Source organism: Mesitornis unicolor, unplaced genomic scaffold, assembly GCF_000695765.1.
Source record: "Mesitornis unicolor isolate BGI_N332 unplaced genomic scaffold, ASM69576v1 scaffold47990, whole genome shotgun sequence".
NCBI lineage: Eukaryota > Metazoa > Chordata > Aves > Mesitornithiformes > Mesitornithidae > Mesitornis > Mesitornis unicolor.
In genome coordinates, this window is record NW_010161261.1 from 1,238 (window position 1) to 3,756 (window position 2,519).

General features: G+C 38.8%; 1 protein-coding gene across 1 annotated transcript; it reads right to left on the bottom strand.

The window, feature by feature from the left end:
- Positions 1 to 800: 800 nt before the first annotated feature.
- On the bottom strand, positions 801 to 1,995 carry KIAA1024L (KIAA1024-like ortholog; the record flags this gene model as incomplete). Its single annotated transcript, XM_010192307.1, has 2 exons — positions 801 to 980; positions 1,750 to 1,995. Coding segments are annotated over 2 exons (426 nt in total), but the record flags the coding sequence as incomplete, so codon positions are not given.
- Between the last annotated feature and the right edge of the window lie 524 nt (positions 1,996 to 2,519).

A 2,519-nucleotide genomic window follows, 5' to 3' on the forward strand; every position in this document is an offset into this window, starting at 1 on the left:
TTAATATTGGTCCTTTAATCTACAAAGACCTTTTTTCATAGCATGGCTATGTATCTTATCTTTTAAAAGTGTATTCTAAATCCAGTTTGTACACTAGTACTCCAGGAATTTCGCTCCCGTTTTTGCCATGTCAGGTTAAAAAATACTGGCACTACATCTTCTGGGGTGACAGAGATGCTACATGTTCAAAGAATATGACACAGGGATGACAAAAGCCTGTCTCAAGTCTCAGAGAATTCTTCTGATTGAATCAATCTATTTTTCATTTTTCTCCTCTGAAAAAGTGTAAGAAAACTTTTATTCATTTAGACTAGCTTTTTAGTAAGTGCTGAAATATTGCAGCAATGCAGGCAGACACTAAGTAGTGCATTAATTTTTGTTTTAGAATTCTTTGGGATATCTTGAAAGCTACTTTATAATACTTTTCTATATTCCAATAATAGCTATCACAAAAAGATGAAAGGTGTTCATTAGAATGAATAGTCAGCTTGTTTTCTGTACATACTGCATGTACTATACCACAAATACTGGTCCATATCACTAGTCCAAAGAAAGAGACACTAAGGAAAACAACATACTTATAGTTTTCTTTTTAAATTATACTCATAAGAAGACATTCTCCTATGCTCAGGGTATCTGTCTTTTTTCAGGATCAATTAATTATGCTGTACAGGAACATTGTAAAATAGTGATGTCAAACAAATTGTGACAAAAAAATGAAATTCAAATAAAACAAGGGAGGGGAGTAGTTTTATTAAAATGTTTATTGAAAAAATTCCAATCAACATAATTTGGCTGTACTAAGTAAGTAAAACACTGAGCATGACTATGGTAATCAGGATGCAAACAGCTAGTACCACAAGCAAGATGATTCGGCAACATTTGGAATGCTTTTTTTCTCTCTCTTTCTTTTTCAACAGTGTATCATACCCAGGAGTATAAATATCCCTCATCCAATACCGTAGATCATTAGGATTTTCCTAAAAGAAGAATCAGAAAATTAACTCAGTTCCTCGCTCTTGTACATAAAGTCATTAGAACATAGCCAGAAGTATTTTGGCTATCATCAGATAGTGATGTAAGACATCACAACACAAATGCAAGAAACTTTCACTTGAACATAGGTTGTGTTACTTGCCAGATGCTGCAAATGTTCCACTGGGGAAAATGAAAACCATGCTTTTCAGCTGGGAACGAAATGTAGGACACCAGCCATTGAAATGTGATTTAAAAACCTAGAAGAAACCATGTTGTCCTCTCAAGAAAAGATGTCAATTTATAAACACAGATCTGAGTCCCTTTCCAAAAAAGGGGAACAGCAGAAAAAAACTCACAAAAGTAAGCCTAAAAGTTATTTGTGCCCACCCACAGGCAGGCAGTATCCTGCACAATGAGGATGAGGCTGAGAAAATGTATGTTATTTGATAACAGAATGATGTTATGAACAGTTATTGAAATGGGCACATTTATAGTTCTTGCCTATATAAATGGGGATCTGCGGGATGTTGTGGCTTAAAACTTCCTCTTGTCAGAGAGGTTGTTTTCTACAGAACTGAAATTCCTGGAGTCTAACCAGGTAAGCAGACTTCTTTTCCTGATCAGACTCATGTTAGTGTCATGTCTGTACCAGAAAATATGTCCATAGCTACTTTTGGAACCCACCAAATGCAGGCGGCACAGTGGTTCGTGCACACACTGCACAGCTCACAGCAACTCACTGTGCTCAAACGCAGTGCGACAGCACATTACCTTCATGTGGCTGGCCAAGTTGGACTGCAGGGATTGTTGGTCATAATCTTGGATGGTCCAGGAGGGGGTCTTTTTCTTTTTCTCCCAGTTGTCATCCACCTGGATATCACTATATAGGGGGTTCCTTTTGATCGTGGATTTCAGCGTGACGGGTGTAATGTGTTTCCCAAGGGCTTTGTCTATAATTTCTTGACTGACCCTGTTCGAGTCTAAGCCTGGCAGCTGAGTGGTATTTCTCTTTTCTTTCTGTAAGACAGAAGTTAGATCAGAAGCTGGATTTTATCTTCATTTACCTATGACACAGGTCCCCTTCCACAAGGGGACCTTGTCATTTGTTATACAACAGAATAGCTTTTAGAATTACACATGCTACACTTTTTCTCATTCTGGCAAACATCTACAGTGCAGTAAGGGAGTCTGGCTCTTCACACTGGGTAGATTTCCTCTTTCTGGGCACAGTGTGGATACAACCTGAATGTGCAAATCTTTTGTGAATGTGAACATACCAGTTCACATGCCTGCTGAAAGAAAGCCCCTGCTTTAGCGAAACAGTGCTATGGAGTACTGTGTCAGAAGATGCCATTCTGATGAAAGCCAAGGGAGCACGATGCAGAAGCAGGGCTGTAAGGACAAAGTAGAATGAAGCATAGCGGTGATGATGTGTAAGTGACTAAAGTAGCTGGACCTCTGACAGAAGGGGTGTGATTCATAGTTCTGTTCTGTTATGGTTTAAGGGTTACCAGCCTGAAAGGGAAGGACAGGTGGTGTCT